This window comes from Haematobia irritans, chromosome 5, assembly GCF_050003625.1.
Source record: "Haematobia irritans isolate KBUSLIRL chromosome 5, ASM5000362v1, whole genome shotgun sequence".
Taxonomy (NCBI): Eukaryota; Metazoa; Arthropoda; class Insecta; order Diptera; family Muscidae; genus Haematobia; species Haematobia irritans.
Genome location: NC_134401.1, coordinates 138,139,148 through 138,160,141, shown reverse-complemented (window position 1 = coordinate 138,160,141; position 20,994 = coordinate 138,139,148). Strand labels below are relative to the sequence as shown.

The window sequence follows — 20,994 nt, the reverse complement described above, 5'->3', positions numbered from 1 at the left end:
CTGAATTATTTCGAGAATTCAGAAATGTAATTTCGAAAATTTGAAATTGCGATTTTGAAAATAGTGAAACTTCGAATCAAAATTTCTAATTTCGAAATAAGTGAAATAAAATGGAATTAAAGTTTCTAAGTCAGAAAATTTAAATTTGTATTTTTAATTTTAATTTTAAAAATTTTGTATTTAAATTTCGTTGGCTATAGCAAGTCACATCTAATTTCAAAAATTCGTAATTTAATTTCGAAAAGGAATTTGTAAAAATGTAAATTGTATTAAAGAGTAAATATTCGAATAGTAATAGCTATTTTTTTAAATTCAAATTCAAAACTTCGAAATTCCTTAATTGTTGTATGATAATTTTGTCGCAGCTATTTGAAAAAACAAAAATATTTCGAAATTAATATTTCCAAAATTCAAAATTCATATTTCACAAAATCAAAAATTTTTGTTACGAAAGTTTTTCAATATTTTTATTACGAAATTCGAAATTATTTCGAAAATTCGATATTTGGAACAGTAATTTCGAAAATACAGTAATTTCGAAACGGTAAATTCGAAATTAAAATATAATTTCAAAAATTCGTATTTTAATTTCGAAAAGGAATTTCAAAAATGTAAATTTTATTAAAGAGTAAATATTCAAATAGTAATAGCTACTTTATAAAATTTAAATTCAAAACTTTCGAAATTCCTTAATTGTTTTATGATAATTTTGTCGCAGCTGTTTGAAAAAAAATATTTCGAAGGGTTGAAATTAATATTTCGAAAATTCAAAATTCACATTTCACAAAATCAAAATTTTTTGTTACGAAAGTTTTTCAATATTTTTATTACGACATTCGAAATTATTTCGAAAATTCGATATTTGGAACAGTAATTTCGAAAATACTAAATTGTTGTTTTGAAACGGTAATTTCGAAATTAAAATCTAATTTCAAAAATTCGTACTTTAATTTCGAAAAGGAATTTCAAAAATGTACATTGTATTAAAGAGTAAATATTCGAATAGTAATAGCTATTTTTTAAATTAAAATACAAAATTCCTTAATTGTGTTGTGATAATTTGGTCGCAGCTGTTGGCTTGAAAACAAAAATTGAACTGATTATTTCGAAAATTCAAAATTATTATAAAATTCGAATTTTTTTGAAATATTTAAATTTCGTAATTTGAAACTGCAAGTTGTTACGAAAGTTTTTTGAGTTTTTATTTCGAAAATTCAAAATTATTATAAAATTGGAAATATTTTGAAATTTTGGAACCGTAATTTGAAACTGAATTTTTTTGAATTTTGGAATCGTAATTTCGTAATTTGAAATTTTAAGTTGTTACGAAAGTTTTTTGATAATTCAACATTTTTATAATGAAATTCGAAATTATTTTGAGAATTCGATATTGTGTTTTGAAATTTTCGGAAAAGTAATTTCGTAAATACTAAATTGTTTTTATTTCAAAAACTTGAAATTATTTTTTAAAAATTCGAGATTATTATTATAGTGGATTCTAGAGTCAACATTATAATTGTGAAAATTCGAAATTAAAATTTCATATTGTCCTAAGTGATTTCAAAATACTGTACTGCTTTTAAAATCAATTAGCATTTATAAGATTTTATTACAAACAAAAGGTAAACAATATAAAATACATTTATATTATTATTTATTTATTTTTTTTTTTATAACGAAAAATCTCATTTAATTGTATAGTTTATTTTCAAAACAAAACAACACTTGGTGGTGGTTGGTATTTTTTTTTTTCATAATTTTTGTCTATTTTAATTGTTGTATGTATGAGGATCTAGTCGGCCGACTTACACGCGAATGTAAATGTGTATGTTTGTGGTTGATTTTTTTTGTTTGTGGCATATTTGTTTTTGTTGGTTTTTTTGGGGGGGTAATAATATTAAGAATATTTTTAAAATTAATTATTTTCAACTTACCTGCTAATGTTATGAACCATTTATGTGTTGTTAATTGGTTTTGTATAGAAAATGCCATTTTTAATGATGATGAGATTTGTTGGGTTTGGTTTTGTTTGATTTGAATTTGATTTGATTTGTACAAAGAGTATAAAGTTCTGTTTTGTGATTTATTTAATTTGATGAAATCTTCGAAATGAGAAAAAGAAAAGAGAAACTATTCAAATTAATTTGAAATTATTTACAAATTTTTTTACGCTGGCTATAGATTCTTAAATTAGGTAAAGCATCAGCATTCGTTACATTGGGTTACATTCAATAAAAACACCTTACCTTAATCACTAAGTTCATACGTGTATTCGATGATATTATTAGACTGCTTTACAGTTGGTTGGTTTAATTGAGATCTATTCAGGTTGTCTTCAGAGGCGGACTTTTATGCAATCATTGGAAATCAATAGAAAAGAGAATTGACAGGGAATATCTTTGATGGTATTTACAAATATCCCAAAATATTTATGATGTTTCAAGTGAAAATTATCTTAATATTCGTAGTAGAGGGATTTCATCCATAGAGGTGTGGCCGAGCGTTTCACTTAAATTTGCAGTAAGTAGAAGAAACAAAAGTAAAGAAAAAATATAATATTAATTTTATAATATTACTATATAAATTAAAATTATTGCTAGATGCATAAAAAATATATTAGTGTGATTAAAATTCTGCATTCATATACACACACATTATATAATGGTAAATTTTTTGAATTCCTGAAACCATGACCACTAGTTCTTCATATTTTCATGGTTTCACGAACCTTTGATTTCAATTTATTTGAGACACTATATTATTCTTAACCTATAACAAATGTTACATCAAATAATAAAATTATCTATGCAAATTAAGGACAAACAATCTAAACTAAAATTTGAAGCCACTTAAATGAAGAGAAAGAGGTGCTTATTATTATATCAATATGGTTGTAAAGATTTATATATCCAGATTTTCTTTGCTTTTTTCTAATTTGGTAACTATTTGAGAGACATGCAAATTCCATTGGACTATTATCTATCTAATTTGTGACAGAATTGTTATAATTGTAATAATAAAGGGTGATTTGTTAAGAGCTTGATAACTTTTTTTTAAAAAAACGCATAAAATTTGCAAAATCTCATCGGTTCTTTATTTGAAACGTTAGATTGGTCCATGACATTTACTTTTTGAAGATAATTTCATTTAAATGTTGACCGCGGCTGCGTCTTAGGTGGTCCATTCGGAAAGTCCAATTTTGGGCAACTTTTTCGAGCATTTCGGCCGGAATAGCCCGAATTTCTTCGGAAATGTTGTCTTCCAAAGCTGGTATAGTTGCTGGCTTATTTCTGTAGACTTTAGACTTGACGTAGCCCCACAAAAAATAGTCTAAAGGCGTCAAATCGCATGATCTTGGTGGCCAACTTACCGGTCCATTTCTTGAGATGAATTGTTCTCCGAAGTTTTCCCTCAAAATGGCCATAGAATCGCGAGCTGTGTGGCATGTAGCGCCATCTTGTTGAAACCACATGTCAACCAAGTTCAGTTCTTCCATTTTTGGCAACAAAAAGTTTGTTAGCATCGAACGATAGCGATCGCCATTCACCGTAACGTTGCGTCCAACAGCATCTTTGAAAAAATACGGTCCAATGATTCCACCAGCGTACAAACCACACCAAACAGTGCATTTTTCGGGATGCATGGGCAGTTCTTGAACGGCTTCTGGTTGCTCTTCACTCCAAATGCGGCAATTTTGCTTATTTACGTAGCCATTCAACCAGAAATGAGCCTCATCGCTGAACAAAATTTGTCGATAAAAAAGCGGATTTTCTGCCAACTTTTCTAGGGCCCATTCACTGAAAATTCGACGTTGTGGCTCGTTAGTAAGTCTATTCATGATGAAATGTCAAAGCATACTGAGCATCTTTCTCTTTGACACCATGTCTGAAATCCCACGTGATCTGTCAAATACTAATGCATGAAAATCCTAACCTCAAAAGAATCACCCTTTATATATTTATTTCTAAGGATCTTGTAAAATTTGTTATGTCCTATAGTGGGGAAAACCCTAAAACTAACTATGGCAGCAGTAATTCATACATTGGACAACACTCCGATAAATCACGCATTCATTTCTAAACTGCTCATCTGATTGCTAACAGATTTATTCTGGTGACAGTTCATTATACAGTTTTTATAAGCTTACAAAAGCATTTTGATCTATTGCTATCAGAAATAAAGTTCCATTGGCCACCACATTGTTTTTACCCTAATAATTTTGGTATTGATTCCGAAACAAGAAAGCGGTGAATTAAAGTAAGGATACCTTTAAGACATAATTCTCTTTTAAATTTGAGTTTTGCGTGCTTGATTCTAGGGAAAAAAATTTGATTTATACGATTTTCAGTTTTTTCTTCATATGCAAACGTGTAAACGACAACTTGAATTTCTTGAATTCAGAATCGACTTCAAGTAGAAATTATGCTATGTTTCAAGTAAGAAAAAAAAAACAAGTATATACGGCCGTAAGTTCGGCCAGGCCGAATCTTATGTACCCTCCACCATGGATTATGTAGAAACTTCTACGAAAGACTGTCATCCACAATCGAAATACTTGGGTTGTGGTATCTTAAAACTTCTTAACATCGTTTTCTAAATTGTGAATCAGTCCATACGTGGTATATATTAGACAAAAAAGTTATGTATAGTTAAGTCTACAAATAATTACGAATCGATATGGACTTTTTGCACGGTACGTAGAGAGCCAGAATTGAAATATGGGGGTCACTTATATGGGGGCTATATACAATTATGAACTTGATATGGACCAATTTTTGTGTGATTGGAAATCGATTTATCTGAGGGATATATATAACTGTAGACCGATATGGACCTAGTCAAATCTGGGGATCGGTTTTTATGGGAGCTATATATAATTATGGGCTGATAGGAACCAATTCCTGCATGGTTATTGGATACCATATACTAACATCACGTACCAGATTTCAACCGAATGGGAAGAATTTTGCTCTTCCAAGGGGCTCTGGAGGTCAAATCTGGGGATCAGTTTATATATAATTATGGACCGATTTCGACCGATTTTTGCATGGGAGTTTGAGTCCATATATTAACACCACGTACCAAATTTCAACTGAATCAGATGAATTTTGGTCTTCCAAGAGGCTCCTGAGGTAAAATCTGGTGATCGGTTTATATGGGAGCTATATATAATTATGGACCGGTGTGGACCAATTTTTGTATGGTTGTTAGACACCATATACTAACACCATGTACCAAATTTCAGCCGGATCGGATGAAATTTGCTTCTCTTAGAGGCATCGCAAGCCAAATTTGGGGGTCCGTTTATATGGGGGCTATACGTAAAAGTGGACCGATATGGCCCATTTGCAATACCATCCGACCTACATCAATAACAACTACTTGTGCCAAGTTTCAAGTCGATAGCTTGTTTCGTTCGGAAGTTAGCGTGATTTCAACAGACGGACGGACGGACGGACATGCTCAGATCGACTCAGAATTTCACCACGACCCAGAATATATATATTTTATGGGGTCTTAGAGCAATATTTCGATGGGTTACAAACGGAATGACAAAGTTAATATACCCCCTCCTATGGTGGAGGGTATAAAAACTCATTTAAAATAAAGTATTGAAAAATATGTCATATTTTTGAATGTGTTTTTATACCCTGCGCCACACTGTGGAACAGGGTATTATAAGTTAGTGCATATGTTTGCAACACCCAGAAGGAGACGAGATAGACACATGGTGTCTTTGGCAAAAATTCTCAGGGTAGGCTCTTGAGTCGATATAGCGATGTCCGTCTGTCCGTGAATCAACCAAGGTTTTTAAAGTCTAGGTCGCAGTTTTAGTCCAATCGACCTCAAATTTGGCACAAGTCTGTGTTTTTGCTCAGAATAGATCCCTATTGATTTTGGAAGAAATCGGTTCAGATTTAGATATAGCTCCCCTATATATATTTCGCCCGATATGGACTTATATGGCCCCAGAAGCCAGAGTTTTTCCCTAATTTGCTTAAAATTTTGCACAAGAAGAACAATTAGAACTTTAGTCAAGTGTGCCAAATTTTATTGAGATCGGTTCAGATTTAGGTATAGCTCCCATGTATATTTTTCGCCCGATATTGACTAATACGGTCCCAGAAGCCAGAGTTTTACCCCAATTTGGTTGAAATTTTGCACAGGGAGTAGAATTAGCATTGTAGCTATGCGTGCCAAATTTGGTTCAAATCGGTTCAGATTTAGATATAGCTCCCATATATAGCTTTCGCCCGATTTGCACTCATATGACCACAGAGGCCAATTTTTAACTCCGATTTAGTTGAAATTTTGCGCAGGGAGTAGAATTAGCATTGTTGCTTGGCGTGCTAAATTTGGTTGAAATCGGTTCAGATTTAGATATAGCTCCCATATATATGTTTTTCTGATTTCGACAAAAATGGTCAAAATACCAACATTTTCCTTGTAAAATCTCCACTGCTTAGTCGAAAAGTTGTAAAAATGACTCTAATTTTTCTAAAATTCTAATACATATATATCGAGCGATAAATCATAAATAAACTTTTGCGAAGTTTCCTTAAAATTGCTTCAGATTTAAATGTTTCCCATATTTATACCCTTCACCACTACTGTGGTACAGGGTATAATAAGTTTGTGCATTTGTATGTAACGCCAAGAAGGAGTAATCATAGACCAACCTTTTAGTATACGGATCGGCTTAGAATTAAATTCTGAGTCGATTTAGCGATGTCCGTCTGTCTGTCTGTCCGTCTGTCTGTCCGTCTGTCTGTCCGTCTGTCTGTCTGTCTGTTGATGTATTTTTGTGTGCAAAGTACAGCTCGCAGTTTTAGTCCGATTGTCCTAAAATTTGGTATAGGGTCCTGTTTCGGCTCAAAGACGATCCCTATTGATTTTGGAAAAAATCGGTTCAGATTTAGATATAGCTGTCATATATATTTTTCACCGATCTGGTCATAATTGGCGCGTATATCAACCGATCTTCCTCAAATTCCGTACATCCGAATATTTTATGAGTCCCGAAAAACTTGCAAAATATCAGCAAAATAGGTTCAGATTTAGATATAGCTCCCATATATAGCTTTCGCCCGATTTACACTCATATGACCACAGAGGCCAATTTTTAACTCCGATTCAGTTGAAATTTTGCACAGGGAGTAGAATTAGCATTGTAGCCATGCGTGCCAAATTTGGTTGAAATCGGTTCAGATTTAGATATATCTCCCATATATACCTTTCGCCCGATTTACACTCATATGACCACAGAGGCCAATTTTTAACTCCGATTTAGTTGAAATTTTGCACAGGGAGTAGAATTAGCATTGTTACTATGCGTGCCAAATTTGGTTGAAATCGGTTCAGATTTGGATATATCTCCCATGTATAGCTTTCGCCCGATTTACACTCATATGACCACAGAGGCCAATTTTTAACTCCGATTTAGTTGAAATTTTGCACAGGGAGTAGAATTAGCATTGTTACTATGCGTGCCAAATTTGGTTGAAATCGGTTCAGATTTGGATATATCTCCCATATATAGCTTTCGCCCGATTTACACTCATATGACCACAGAGGCCAATTTTTAACTCCGATTTAGTTGAAATTTTGCACAGGGAGTAGAATTAGCATTGTTACTATGCGTGCCAAATTTGGTTGAAATCGGTTCAGATTTGGATATATCTCCCATATATAGCTTTCGCCCGATTTACACTCATATGACCACAGAGGCCAATTTTTAACTCCGATTTAGTTGAAATTTTGCACAGGGAGTAAAATTAGCATTGTAACTATGCGTGCCAAATTTGGTTGAAATCGGTTCAGATTTAGATATAGCTCCCATATATATGTTTTTCTGATTTCGACGAAAATGGTCAAAATACCAACATTTTCCTTGTAAAATCGCCACTGCTTAGTCGAAAGGTTGTAAAAATGACTCTAATTTTCCTAAACTCGTAATACATATATATCGAGCGATAAATCATAAATAAACTTTTTTGAAGTTTCCTTAAAATTGCTTCAGATTTAAACGTTTCCCATATTTTTTTACTAACATTGTGTTCCACCCTAGTGCATTAGCCGACTTAAATTTTGAGTCTATAGATTTTGTAGAATTCCATCAAATTCTTCCAGATCGAGTGATATTTAAATTTATGTATTTGGGACAAACCTTTATATATAGCCCCCAACACATTTGACGGATGGGATATGGTATCGAAAATTTAGATCTACAAAGTGGTGCAGGGTATAATATAGTCGGCCCCGCCCGACTTTAGACTTTCCTTACTGGTTTTTACTAACATTGTGTTCCACCCTAGTGCATTAGCCGACTTAAATTTTGAGTCTATAGATTTTGTAGAATTCCATCAAATTCTTCCAGATCGAGTGATATTTAAATTTATGTATTTGGGACAAACCTTTATATATAGCCCCCAACACATTTGACGGATGGGATATGGTATCGAAAATTTAGATCTACAAAGTGGTGCAGGGTATAATATAGTCGGCCCCGCCCGACTTTAGACTTTCCTTACTGGTTTTTTACTAACATTGTGCATTAGCCAACCTAGTGCATTAGCCAACTTAAATTTTGAGTCTATAGATTTTGTAGACGTCTATCAAATTCTGTCCAGATCGAGTGATATTTAAATGTATGTATTTGGGACAAACCTTTATATATAGCACCCAACACATTTCACGGATGTGATATGGTATCGAAAATTTAGATCTACAAAGTGGTGCAGGGTATAATATAGTCGGCCCCGCCCGACTTTAGACTCCTTACTTGTTTCCTTATAATCAAGATACAAAAAGTCAACAAATTTAAAGACGATTTCATTAATTTTAAAGAATAAAACTTGCATGTTATTAAAGTCAACTTGACCTTGGTTAAACAAAATGTTCTTTCTTTTAAGGATACCCATTAAGTCGAGTCACTTAACTCTAAGGAGATACCCATGCAAGCGTCGTGAAGCTCAACAATTGAATTTGGGAATTGTGAAATTTCCACCATAAAATATAACCTCGATCTTGTGCCAAGGGAGCTTGGAAATCTATTCTATGTACGGCTATAGGTCTAAATGTTTCAAAAACGATCACTCAAATAAGTTCAGATTGAACAAATATCAAAATTAAAGTTCTATCCAACCTAAACAAAAAAAATGGAAAAAGCTAGAGGAAATTTGTATCTATATTTGCAAATAACTACCATTTTAGGTATATCTATGTTACTTTTAAATATCTGTGGTTTTCAAAAGAAAACGCCAAAACAAAGATTTTTCCAATCACAATTTTTATAAATTGTTTAAAACTATTGAATTAAAAATTTAATTGATTCCACTAATTTTTTAATTAAAACAAAAATCAATTACAAAAGTTTTATTTTATCAATTAATTTTTTAAATGAATCAATTACTCGTACTACATTTATTGATCCATATTTTTTTTCTGTGTAATCAATATTAAAACACTCCCATATGAAATGTATGGGAAGTATATATTGAGTTAGGTCCTTATATTATAGAATGAATTTATCGACATTATCCGGGTCTTTAGAAAACCACAAAATATATATTGTTATATATAAGACAGAAAATTAAATTAAAATAAATAATAAAAATAATTTTTTCTAAATAGGAGTGAAATTTTTATAGAAAATAAAACTTGCATGTCATCATCATTACTTATCTTCTATATGTATATATTGTTTGTCTACCGACCTACTTACCCCACCAGGAACGAGGAAGCGCATATGAAAAAAAATTATCAACAAATCACCTCCCACCAAAAATGTATAAAAAAAAACTAAACAGTGACATAAATCTCAAAGAAGCATATAAATAAAATATATAAAAGAATGTGTAATTAAATTAAACAAATAATAATTATAATAATATATTTCCATGGCAAAAAATAAAGTCTAAATAAAGTATTTGCTCTTTCTATAGCAAAAAATGTCTTAAAAAACAAATCCAATAAAATTACCTTATAATATTCTATAAGATTTTTTCTTTGTAATAGTACACGTAAAAAAATTAAATATATACGTATATATGCTTGTTTTGTATATAGAACAGCCATAAGTACAAAATCAAATTTAGTTGTGTTTATGTATGTTTAGTAATTTTACTATTTATGTCCAATTAAATCCTAAACATACATACATAATACAAAAAATATTTACTATGAATTGAATTATAATTATATGCGTATATGATTGACGTCAAAACAATATTTCACTCATTTTATTAAGATATTTTATAGACCTTTCATTATATGTTTATACGAAAAGAAATGCCTGTTTAAAAGCGACACTCAATTTGATAACGAATCCATTACTCTATATATTTTTTTCCTAATAAAAAAAAATAATATTGTATTCGAATAAATCTCGATGAGATGCAATGATTGCATTGCCATTTTGAGGAATACAAGAGAATGCAATTATTCTTTATCGTTTGAAACATTAACAAGCTAATTATTTAGTTAATTTCCCAAAAAGAGACCGCATTTTAACGGAAATGACCAACATCACATCGGCAACCCAGCATAGAATTAGGTACTGTGTGCCGTATAAGTAATAATAATAAAAAATATGTATATGACATGGCCTGTATTTTTTTCCTTATTTTTATACACAAACATTTTTCGATCCACAATTTAATAACAATCATTCATTTTATATAAAATAAATTAAAGTTCTTTTCCTCATAAAAAAATAAAAAATTGTAGTCCCATAAATCTTAAAGAGTTTCATGCACTAGCAAGCGATACAAGAAAGGGGAATAAAACATTAACCGGCTAATTAAGTATTCGAAGAAAAAAATATTTAATTTTTTTTTTTATTGGAAATATTCAGGATCACAATATAAGAGTTAACAGCTACTCTCGAAAGCCCTTACTAGAGATACCAATATCGTATCGACATTCTCTACACTTGGTGAGATGGGGGATAACCCTCTCCAGTTGTCTTCTAAAAGTTGACAATTCGGTTCATTGGTTTATTCCTCACCGGTATATGAATACCCATTTGAGACACTCCTTTCCTATGACTCATTTGCTAGAAATACCTTAGACATTTTTTACTGAATTTTAGATTAATTTTTTATATCTATGTTCTAAAGACAAAATTGTCTATAGAAAGAAAATTTTCTATAGAAATAAAATTTTGAGAAAATTTTCTATAGAAATAAAATTATGATAAAATTTTCTATAGAAATAAAATTTTGACAAAATTTTTCAAAGAAATAAAATTTGACAAAATTTTCTATAGAAATAAAATTTGACAAAATTTTCTGTAGAAATAAATTTTTGGCAAATTTTTCTATGGAAATAAAATCGATTTTAAGGCATACATTTCAGGTCATTTAGAATATTAAACCTGCTTAGAAAGTCCAATATAAATAAAATTTGGTGATGTGTTACGTATACGTAATATGGTTACCTGTATGATAACGTATACGCCATGGTGTTACGCAGCAAATATTCAGAATCTTTTTGAGAGCACTTTAACTCTACTTCTTATTTACATTTATTCTTATAGTCTGTGAGGATTGTTATCCATAGACCTAAATAAATAAATTACGATTTAAATTTGACTCATGGGCGTTCTTATCTCCTTATAATTTTTCTGTTATTCAAACAAAAACTCTGTGTACCGAGAATGAAGACCGATAAAATCTCCTTATTCCCAATTGACGAAAAGTTTGTTATCAATAATGATGAAGCAAGAATAAAAAACAAGCTTGGACCTCACGCCGACTATTTTTCTATAGAAATGAAATTTTGACACAATTTTCTATAGAAATAACATTTTTAAAATATTTTCTATAGAAAAAAAATTTTGACAAAATTTTCTATGGAAATAAAATTTTACAAAATTAACTATAGAAATAAATTTTTGGCAAAATTTTCTATAGAAATAAAATTATGACAACTTTTTCTATAGAAATAAAATTTTGAGAAAATTTTCTATAGAAATAAAATTATGACAACTTTTTCTATAGAAATAAAATTTTAAATTTTATAGAAATACAATTTTGACAAAATTTTCTATAGAAATCAAATTTTGAAAAAATTTTCTATAGAAATAAAATTTTAGCAAAATTTTCTATAGAAATAAAATTTTGACAAAATTTTCTATAGAAATAAAATTTTGACAAAATTTTCTATAGAAAAAAATTTCTATAGAAATAAAATTTTGAGAAAATTTTCTATAGAAATAAAATTATGACAAAATTTTCTATAGGAAAAAAAATTGAGAAAATTTTCTATAGAAATAAATTTTTGACAAAATTTTCTATAGAAATAAAATTTTGACAACATTTTCTATAGAAATAAAATTTTGAGATAATTTTCTATAGAAATAAAATTTTGAGAAAATTTTTGATAGAAATAAAACTTTGACAAAATTTTCTATAGAAATAAAATTATGACAAAATTTTCTATAGAAATAAAGTTTTGACAAAATTTTCTATAGAAATAAAATTTTGACAAAACATTCTACAGAAATAAAATTTTGACAAAATTTTCTATAAAAATCAAATTTTGACAAAATTTTCTTTAGAAATAAAATTTTGACAAAAACAAATTTATATATATTTATTTATAGAAAAAATTTTTTTCACAAAATTTTCTATAGAAATAACATTTTTACAAGATTTTTTATAGAAATCAAAGTTTGACAAAATTTTCTATAGAAATCAAATTTTGAAAAAAAAATCTATAGAAATGAAATTTTGACAAAATTTTCTATAGAAAAAAAATTTTGACAAAATTTTCTATAGAAATAAAACTTTTAACAAGATTTTTTATAGAAATCCAAGTTTACCAAATTTTTCTATAGAAATAAAATTATGATAACTTTTTCTACAGAAATAAAATTTTAACAAAATTTTCTATAGAAATAAAATTTTGAAAAAATTTTCTATTGAAATAAAATTTTAACAAAATTTTTTATAGAAATAAAATTTTGACAAAATTTTCTATAGAAATAAAATGTTGACAAAATGTTCTTTAGAAATAAAATTTTGACAAAACATTCTACAGAAATAAAATTTGGACAAATTTTTCTATAAAAGTAAAATGTTGACAAAATTTTCTATAAAAGAAAATTTTGACAACATTTCCTATAGAAATAAAATTTGGACAAAATTTACTATAGAAATAAAATTTTGACAAAATTTTTTATAGAAATAATATTTTGACAATTTTCTATAGAAATAAAATTTTGACAAAATTTTCTATAAAGGAAAATTTTGACAACATTTCCTATAGAAATAAAATGTTGACAACATTTTCTATAGAAATAGATTTTTGCCAAAATTTTTTTTTTTGTTTGGTAAAATTTTTTCCAAATTTTGGTAGATTATTTTATGGCAACCGTAATCTCTATCCGTCCGATTTTTGCTCCTGGGGAGTTTTGGAGAGTAAGGTGTCGAAAAAACAACATTCATGCAGTGTGTGGTGGCTTTGTAGGCCGTTTGAAGTTCATAATTCCTGCCGAAGGTCCGAAATGTTTTTGGAACAATTTCTTCATACCAACAACAATATTGCTCAGAAGTGAGCAATATTGTTGTTGGTATGAAGGAAAACAGCACTACCTTTCGCGCATCTATACTGCATGAATTGACTGCAGTAACGTAAACGAATGATCATAAACTAGTTTGATTACTCGTTTACGTTATTGCCGCCGATACATGCAGTGTGGATGCGCTGCCTACTTTATTGTATACCAAAAAGCGCAACTAAATTTTACTGCTGAAATATTATTTTTATGCTTTCGAAAAAAGGCGCTTAACTTGGTTACATTACATATCAACCACTCTGTTACATATCTACCATTCTGTATAATTTAGAAAGTGACATAGTAGGTGGAACAAAAAGTTTCAGCAAGATGAAATAAGTTTAGGGCCACAAAAGCATCATCCCCTGGAAATTTGGGCTTATTTGACAACTAATGTGGTACAACTATGATTTATTAAAAAATCGTATTAACCATTATTATTATGCATTACAATAATGACCATGTTACATGATACATGGTTGCAATAAAAAAATTTTTAATTATAATTTACAATCAATCACCATGTTTGCTAGGTTTTGACACAACTTACTCTCGAGGTAGACAGTCAGTTCAATTTATACTGCAAGTCACACACGAAATAGATAAACACATTCACACACTTACATAGCCACCCACCCTCTGCCTCTCATCTCCTATAAGACAGAATTATCTATTGATGGACACATAAGACAGATGGACAGACAAGCAACAACTATATCTATGAATACCGGATTGGTGTGAAGATCACAATATACGTAATATGCTCTATAAACACACATAGTAGTATGAATATAAAAATAAATATGTGAAAACATTTTTAGGCAAATTTCTTTGGTATCAAAAAGTGGCCATAATAATGTTCACATTGAACTTTGGCAAAAATTCAAAACAAAAATGAACCAAACCAAATAATATAACTGACAGCAACAACAACAACAACTATAAAACAACGATAACGACCGTCTATTGCGATTTTGTCGTCAGTATTTATTGTTGGCGTTGAATGGATGTAGTGTTGTCATTGTCGCCACACATTGTCTTCTCAATAATAAGACTAGGCGCTCGTTCTTGTTCTTTATATTCATATTCTTTCACTTCTACATTGACCGAAACTAAGAGACAAAAGAACAAAAATTTGACAAATAATTTCGTTTGGAGGTGAGACAACGGGATTGTTTAGTTGTTTGCATTTAATCCAAACAAAAGCAAATGTACACGCACATTGTTATGTACACGAGTGTAGCAAAGTGTTTATCTCGTCAGAAAAAAACAGCATTACCTAAGGAAAATACCTCTTTCAGTGAAAGACATTTTTATGCAATAAAATAATCTCCTAAACAAGTCAAGTACAATGTATAAGGTCAGGGATGTATACAACAATGGCAGTATATAAATCAATCGATTGACGGCAAGTTGTCTTGTTAGAGATTGATGTAATGAAAAACCTACATATAAAATCACACTAAGATCGATCGGATCCAAGCTCATATATCCCATGCCATGAAAGTAAATTATGTTATTCATGCTGATAGTCTATACTAATCTATACAACCAAAAATCAAAGACTAAAACACGTAAGATTGGGGTTCGAATGGGAGCCACCTAAGTATAAACGGCCGTAAGTTCGGCCAGGCCGAACCTTATGTACCCTCCACCATGGATTGCGTAGAAACTTCTACGAAAGACTGTCATCCACAATCGAATTACTTGAGTTGTGGTATCTTAAATCGTTTTCTAAATTGTGAGTTAGTCCATACGTAGTATATATTACACAAAAAAGGTATGTGTAGGTAAGTCTACAAATAATTAGGAATCGATATGGACTTTTGCACGGTACGTAGGGAGCCATAATTGAAATATGGGGGTCGCTTATATGGGGGCTATATACAATTATTGATATGGACTAATTTTTGTGTAATTGGGGATCGATTTATCTGAGGGCTATATATAACTATAGACCTAGTTAGGCATGGTTGTTAACGGCCATATACTAGCACACTGTACCAAATTTCAACTGACTCGGATGAAATTTGCTCCTCCAAGAGGCTCCAAAACCAAATCTCGGGATCGGTTTATATGGGGGCTATATATGATTATGGACTGATATGGACCATTTTTGGCATGGTTGTTAAATATCATATACTACCACCACGTACAAAATTTCAACCAGTTCGGATGAATTTTGCTTCTCCAAAAGGCACCGGAGGTCAAATCTGGGGATCGGTTTATATGGGTGCTATATATAATTATGGACTGATATGAACCAATTCCTGCATGGTTGTTAGATACCATATACTAACATCACGTACCAAATTTCAACCGAATCGGATGAATTTTGGTCTTCGAAGGGGCTCCGGAGGCCAAATCGGGGGATCGGTTTATATGGGGGCTATATATAATTATTGACCGATGTGGACCAATTTTTGCATAGTTGTTAGAGACCATATACTAACACCATGTACCAAATTTCAGCCGGATCGGATGAAATTTGCTTCTCTTAGAGGCTCCGCAAGCCAAATCGGGGGATCGGTTTATATGGGGGCTATATATAATTATTGACCGATGTGAACCAATTTTTGCATAGTTGTTAGAGACCATATACTAACACCAAGTACCAAATTTCAGCCGGATCGGATGAAATTTGCTTCTCTTAGAGGCTCCGAAAGCCAAATCGGGGGATCGGTTTATATGGGGGCTATATATAATTATGGACCAATACGGACCAATTTTTGCATGGTTTTTAAAGACCATATACTAACACCATGTACCAAATTTCAGCCGGATCGGATGAAATTTGCTTCTCTTAGAGGGTCTGCAAGCCAAATTTGGGGGTCCGTTTATATGGGGGCTATACGTAAATGTGGACCGATATGGCCCATTTGCAATACCATCCGACCTACATCAATAACAACGATAGCTTGTTTCGTTCGGAAGTTAGCGTGATTTCAACAGACGGACGGACGGACGGACATGCTCAGATCGACTCAGAATTTCACCACGACCCAGAATATATATACTTTATGGGGTCTTAGAGCAATATTTCGATGTGTTACAAACGGAATGACAAAGTTAATATACCCCCATCCTATGGTGAAGGGTATAAAAATTGGGTGTTGTTCCTATGTCATTGCATTTAATAATGTACATCCAAAAATGTTCTTGTAGAGATGGAATTTTAACCTAAAAAAGTTACTTTGAGGTGATATTTAAAAATCCTTTGTTTTATGCAGTTTTCACAATAAATTTTAATTTGCTAAAAACACAATAAAGGCAAATAAAATAATGGAATTTTCTAAAAAAAAAATAAAAAAAATTTTTGAAGAGTACACCGATCATTTCCCGCTAGACGTAGAGTTTTTGATAAAATATTTTCTAGTATAATTCAAAATGACTTTACGTAGAGATACAAGCCCAAAAAGTTAAGAAAACTTTTATTTTGTTTTTTTTTTAATTTTTCCTCATATTTTTAAAATGAAATTCGAAATAGTGATTTGCCATCACATATGAAGAACTAATGTGAAATCGTACTGTGTATGCTTATAAAGATAACTTCAGACCTATGACAAGAAGCTCATGTTAAATGCATTGCCTCTAAGCCAAATATTCTACAAATCCGAATCTTTTCATTGCTTTTCTGGGTTATCATGTCCATCTTGCAATCATAATTGTGGAGGCATTTCCCTGAGTTTCAAAACATCTCTAAGTGGGGGCACGAAGTTCAGACTCAGCTATAAAAAATAAGGTCTCTTGTCATTGAGCTGAACACAGTATGTGCTCCCACAGTATGTTGACTCAAGATATTATAAATATTAAAGTATCGGCATATGTGGGGACTGTATTAGGAAATGGACCGATATAGCCGATTAGGTTGCTAACATCTCAAAACTGCTCGTCTGACAACCAGCGTTGCCAGAATTGTTTCACCAAAAACCGCTAGATTTGTCCAAAAAACTAGCCAAAAAAAGCTAAAAAATTAAAAAAAATAGCTAGAAAAAAAGCTAAATTTTTTTGTATCAAAAGTCACATTTTTGATTGAAATTTAACAAACTTAAAGGCTTTATTTCACTTAAAATGCATATTATTTTAATTGTATTAATTTTAATACCATTTCTGTGAGACTGTAAGAAAATCTAAGTCTGTTTGCGTACTCGATACATTTTGATTACTATCACAAATTTTTAGTCCTTCGTTTATATTTCCTAGTAAAAACATTTTTCCCAGTAAACTTGCAATTATCAGCTTGTTAATCATCAACAAGTCCAATGTGCGATATATTGCACAATGTCACATAGAACTGCATTAGAAAATATCAATATATTTCGTTTTAACCGAATTAATTATAAATTCGTGAACGTGTAAAATTCTCCTAATTTTACCCAAGAGAATAAAACCCATTTTAACTGTCTTGCAAGTTTATACTGAATAACTTTTATTCGAAAATTTCCAATACAAACCTATTGTTGTCAAATTTTCGTAAATGTAAATCCATTCCATTAATAAATAGCAGATTTGTTTTGATCCTATCACTACGAATTTTTTATTGCCTTTTTTTGATGTTAAAAAAATATGCTCGGTTCCAAAGATTTTGTACACTAATGATTCCGAGTCAAATTTGACTTTATTCGTTTTTTCACCTTTTTCTTCATGAGGTATCACAGTGCTTTAAAAACATGCTAACGACAACTTAAATTTCCAAATTCAGACTCGACTTTAAGTAGAATAAAATGTTGAAAACCCTCTTCTATTTTTGAACGCTATTTTGGTTTGTGTTCAAAATGAAAGAACTCCACAAATTTAAAGACATTCATTAATTTTAAGACATTTTTAGATTTGACCCTAGCCTTCTTTCATGAAAAATACCCATCTTTAAGTTGAATCACTTAACTACTCGTATAAGGACAAAACGACTTTATCGGCTTTTAGACAAGGAAAACAGTTTATATAAGAGAAATTCACAAATGCTAAAAAAAAAACTTTACAACCGGGTGCATTTGCTGCAAAAATGCCCGCATAATGACTGGAATAATTATTAATGTTTCAATTGAGCTTTGAAATATGTGGAAACCCGTATTCTGGCTTAGATAAAATCGAAGTTTTATCCATATTTCAATAGGAACATGTCGAAAATAAAAAAGCCAAAAATAGCTAAAAGGGTCATGAAAAAAAGCCAGAAAAAAAGCTAAAAGCTAAATGCATTTTTTCCCCGCTAAACGTCTTCAAAAAAAGCCAAATCTAGCGGGAAAAAAGCTAAATTGGCAACGCTGCTGACAACTGACAGATTTTTCCAGTGCATTTTAGTGTTTACAAAAGCATTATGATCCATTGCATTCAGAACTAAAGTTGTCGGGATGAAGTTTAAGCGTGATAGTGTGATGCCTTTAACAGGTTGGCTGATAAGTCCCCGGTATGACACATATATGGCGTCTCTAGTATTAAATGCATATTATTTTTATATAGTACCAACCTTCAAATGATTCGTGTCAAAATTTGACGTCTGTAAGTCAATTAGTTTGTAAGATAGAGCGTCTTTTGTGAAGCAACTTTTGTTATTGTGAAAAAAAATGGAAAAAAGGAATTTCGTGTTTTGATAAAATACTGTTTTCTGAAGGGAAAAAATACGGAGGAAGCAAAAACTTGGCTTGATAATGAGTTTCCGGACTCTGTCCCAGGGAAATCAACAATAATTGATTGGTATGCAAAATCCAAGCGTGATGAAATGAGCACGGAGGACGGTGAACGCAGTGGACGCCCGAAAGAGGTGGTTACCGACGAAAACATCAAAAAATCCACAAAATGATTTTGAATGACCGTAAAATGAGGTTGATCGAGATAGCAAACGCCTTAAAGATATCAAAGGAACGTGTTGGTCATATCATTCATCAATATTTGGATATGCGGAAGCTCTGTGCAAAATGGGTGCCGCGCGAGCTCACATTTGACCAAAAATAACAACGTGTTGATGATTCTGAGCGGTGTTTGCAGCTGTTAACTCGTAATACACCCGAGCTTTTCCGTCGATATGTGACAATGGATGAAACATGGCTCCATCACTAAACTCCTGAGTCCAATCGACAGTCGGCTGAGTGGACAGCGACCGGTGAACCGTCTCCGAAGCGTGGAAAGACTCAAAAGTCCGCTGGCAAAGTAATGGCCTCTGGTTTTTGGGATGCGCATGGAATAATTTTTATCGATTATCTTGAGAAGGAAAAAACCATCAACAGTGACAAATATATGGCGTTATTGGAGCGTTTGAAGGTCGAAATCGCAACAAAACGGCCCCATATGAAGAAGAAAAAAGTGTTGTTCCACCAAGACAACGCACCGTGCCACAAGTCATTGAGAACGATGGCAAAAATTCATGAATTGGGCTTCGAATTGCTTCCCTACTCACCGTATTCTCCAGATCTGGCCCCCAGCGACTTTTTCTTGTTCTAAGACCTCAAAAGGATGCTGGCAGGGAGAAAATTTGGCTGCAATAAAGAGGTGATGCCCAAACTGAGGCCTATTTTGAGGCAAAACCGAAGGAGTACTAGCAAAATGGTATCAAAAAATTGGTCGTTATAATCGTTGTATCGATCTTGAAGGGAACTAACATATGTTGAATAATAAAAACGAATTTTGACAAAAAAAATGTGTTTTTCTTTCTTAGACCGGGGACTTATCAGCCAACCTGTTAGGTTAGGTGGCAGTCCGATGTATCAGGCTCACTTAGACTACTCAGTCCATTGTGATACCACAGTGGTGAACTTCTCTCTTTTCACTGAGTGCTGCCCGATTCTATGTTAAGCTCAATGACAAGGGACCAGCATTACTGAGGTGGGATAATACACCGCTGAAAAACTTTTTGGTGTTCTAACCCACGACCTTGTGTATGCAAGGCGGGCATGCTAACCATTGGACCACGGTGGCTCCCAAACCATTTATGCCTTTATATTTGGCTGAAAAACCAAAGATGGCTATCACTAGAGTCCTCCTGCATTTAACCCTCTAATGCCCCAATTTTTTTGCCAGCTGATTAAATTTTCAATGTTAACGACACGAAAGCAAGAAAACTAAACAAGAAAAATTTACACGGTCAAATTCAGTACATGCTGCAAAGCCTCTTGAACAGTTTTAACTAAGTTTTCTTTTTATTTTACCCATTTTTGTTTTCTTAAGGTGTGTTTTACTAAAAGCTTCTTTATTAAATGAAGACCGCCTAAAGGCGGGCTTGGACATTAGAGGGTTAAGTGTGAATGAATCCTTTGGTTCTCGTACCATTGATCGTTACAGTGTTGTTGACAATGTTGCATAGCGTCGCGGAAGAAAAAAATGGTAACTACACCAGAAAAGTCGCGAAAATTTAATTCCAGATTTGACCGTAATCCACGCTGCTGATGAACAAAAAACATAGACCGGAAATAACCAAGAATTTGCTTCGCTTACACGAAAGG

At 31.7% G+C, this 20,994-nt stretch overlaps 1 protein-coding gene and 1 long non-coding RNA gene across 4 annotated transcripts in view; one reads left to right on the top strand and one right to left on the bottom strand.

Moving 5' to 3' along the window:
- Window positions 1-20,994, bottom strand: part of qvr (glycosylphosphatidylinositol-anchored protein quiver) — a 41,735-nt gene that overhangs the window by 18,542 nt on the left and 2,199 nt on the right. For all 3 annotated transcript variants that reach the window (XM_075311042.1, XM_075311044.1, XM_075311043.1), the window contains 2 exons: window positions 2,247-2,508; window positions 1,935-2,102 (listed from right to left, as the gene is read on the bottom strand). In XM_075311042.1, the coding sequence (XP_075167157.1) occupies window positions 1,935-1,992 (58 nt within the window). In that variant the 5' untranslated portion in view covers window positions 1,993-2,102; window positions 2,247-2,508. The remainder of the gene's footprint in view (window positions 1-1,934; window positions 2,103-2,246; window positions 2,509-20,994) is intronic.
- LOC142239264 (uncharacterized) lies at window positions 2,439-9,848 on the top strand. The gene is made up of 3 exons (XR_012722970.1): window positions 2,439-2,520; window positions 8,913-9,213; window positions 9,634-9,848. It is a non-coding gene; the product is annotated as an uncharacterized LOC142239264 (long non-coding RNA).